Genomic DNA, 2,163 nt, shown 5'->3' on the forward strand with positions numbered 1-2,163 from the left:
GAATGTAAAATACATTAGAATCAGAAATTATTAAAGAAAATTAAAATTAAGAAAATAGAAACTTACCTGGTTCAGTGACATTAACGTTTGTGGTAGAATTTTTATCTGAGAGTGAAAACCATTCTCCCCAGGGATCTTGTAGGTACTCCGCCACCTTGCACATATAAATGCCTTTGTCTGAAATTCTGACTTGCTGAATAGTTAGTTCAAAAGTAGGCCCGTCAGTGTGCCTCATGCTGATCCGTTTCATGAGACTCTCTTCGATTTGTTTCCCAAATGTAATGATGCCATTATGGTCTGAGGTCAGAATGGTCTTCTTTACAGCATCTTGTTGGAGTTCCCAGGTGACAGCAAATAGAGAAAACTCAGATGTTCTTGAGGTAACTTTGCAATCAATTTGTATGTCAGTATTTATTCTTTGGACAATGATGTGATTGGAAGATATGGCAAGTTTGCTTGCTAGAAAGGTGAGAGACAAATAAGTAGAGGTACAAATGTGAAAAGCTAAAAACAGAGCTACAAAACAAGTCATCAAATTTCTGCATTACCTGGATTTTGCACCTGCACATTCACCAGATTGGATGGAGGAAGCTTTTTGTAAACGTTATGCAGGAAAACTGACACCATACATTGGTATTTCCCTGCTTCCCTGTGGCTGGCACGAAGGACTTTCAGATTGTGCATGATGGTGTTACCCTGGTTGTCCACCTGCACTTGGTAACGGTACTGGTCTCCAGACCAGCTGATGGAACCATTTGAGTATAGTACCACTATGGTATTTAGGTTGGAGTCTTCTGTCTCCTTGCTCCAAGTAAGAGTCATCGGCACACGTGGACTTGTTACTTTGCACATTAATTGTACGTCGTTTCCCACAGTCACCGTAGGCTCTCGATTTCTCAGTGCCATCTTTACCACTGAATCTAAGACAAAAATTGAAATGGTAAGAAAAAATATAACTCAAATTGATAAAGTAAAATATCTTTAAACTTGAAATGATTTATTTATTTATTTTAAATTTTTTTGTATCTAATATAGTTTGACCAGATGTTTCAATAGGATAATCACTAGAGGAGTTATGAATTGACTAAGTTGAGCAACCAGGGAACCTTGATAATTTCTTTTAAGGCAATCTTGCAACAGGTCATCCAGCATCTAAACGTGTCACGATGGGGTCAGGATACCCCCAGCATTACAGCTAACACACCATTCTTAGCTGTGGTGGTTAAGTATGGCACAGGTCCACATTCATATTTGCACACGAGAAAAGTTCAGTCTTGGGCTCATCTGACCAAAGTGTGTGGTATTTCTGGTACAGTTGGTAGACTATGTGACCACTAAATGTCTCTTTTTGTCCAACAGTTTGTCTGATTTGTCACAGACAGAAAGTATATTATTTATTAATCAGCTGTCTTAAAATAAAAATGTGTAGGTTTCAATATTTATCTTGAATAAACTATATAAAACAAACACACACTTCTTACCAATAGACTTCACACTGACGTTGACATTTTGCGTCTGGCTTTGGGTTCTGCCGTTGGGTTGCGTTTCAGAGACGGTGCACTCATAGGTACCCGAATCAAACTCTGCAACATCAGCCAGCTCGAAGACAAATTTGTTCGTCGTCGGACGCGTCACTCTCACCTCACGACTTGTAAAAGCCCCTGCTTTTTCTGTGACACCGTTCTCATTTAGACTGATGATGGTGGCAAACAAAGATGATGTGGAAAGTGTGGGCTTGCGTTTCCAGGTGACAGAGAGCTGACCTTTGACCCCATCAACTTCACAGATAAGCTTTAATTTCTCTCCTGGGGCAAGAGGTTGCTTCATGTTTTCCATTTTGACTGAGAGTCCACTTTCTGTAAGCAGATAAGGCAGCAGATGTGACTGGGTTTGACAGAAAATGATGACAGAAGGCAAATTGTTATCAACATTGTCATCAGCAACCTCTCATCACTGAAAACTAATGAAAACAAAATTATTTTGCAACTCCTTTGCAAAAGAATTTATTAGCTTTGAATACTTTCACTTTTTGTTATCTTAGAACAACAAATTTGGAGTATTTTTAATAAGTTAAACTATCAATCAATTCTACTTTGATAGACACAAGAAGAATAGAAGTGTTAATGAGAAGTAACATGTTTTCCAAAGTTTGATATATATATA

General features: G+C 38.2%; 2 protein-coding genes across 10 annotated transcripts in view; one reads left to right on the forward strand and one right to left on the reverse strand.

The window, feature by feature from the left end:
• Window positions 1-2,163, forward strand: part of klhl6 (kelch-like family member 6) — a 43,002-nt gene that overhangs the window by 20,698 nt on the left and 20,141 nt on the right. The window lies entirely within an intron of this gene.
• The window catches only part of LOC103459328 (immunoglobulin superfamily member 3-like), a 10,194-nt gene that overhangs the window by 2,685 nt on the left and 5,346 nt on the right, over window positions 1-2,163 (reverse strand). The window contains exons 5-7 of the mRNA XM_008400808.2: window positions 1,482-1,856; window positions 549-920; window positions 67-459 (exon numbers count right to left, since the gene is read on the reverse strand). Coding sequence (XP_008399030.1) covers window positions 67-459; window positions 549-920; window positions 1,482-1,856 — 1,140 coding nt within the window. The remainder of the gene's footprint in view (window positions 1-66; window positions 460-548; window positions 921-1,481; window positions 1,857-2,163) is intronic.

The sequence above is a fragment of the Poecilia reticulata genome, linkage group LG2 (assembly GCF_000633615.1).
Source record: "Poecilia reticulata strain Guanapo linkage group LG2, Guppy_female_1.0+MT, whole genome shotgun sequence".
NCBI lineage: Eukaryota > Metazoa > Chordata > Actinopteri > Cyprinodontiformes > Poeciliidae > Poecilia > Poecilia reticulata.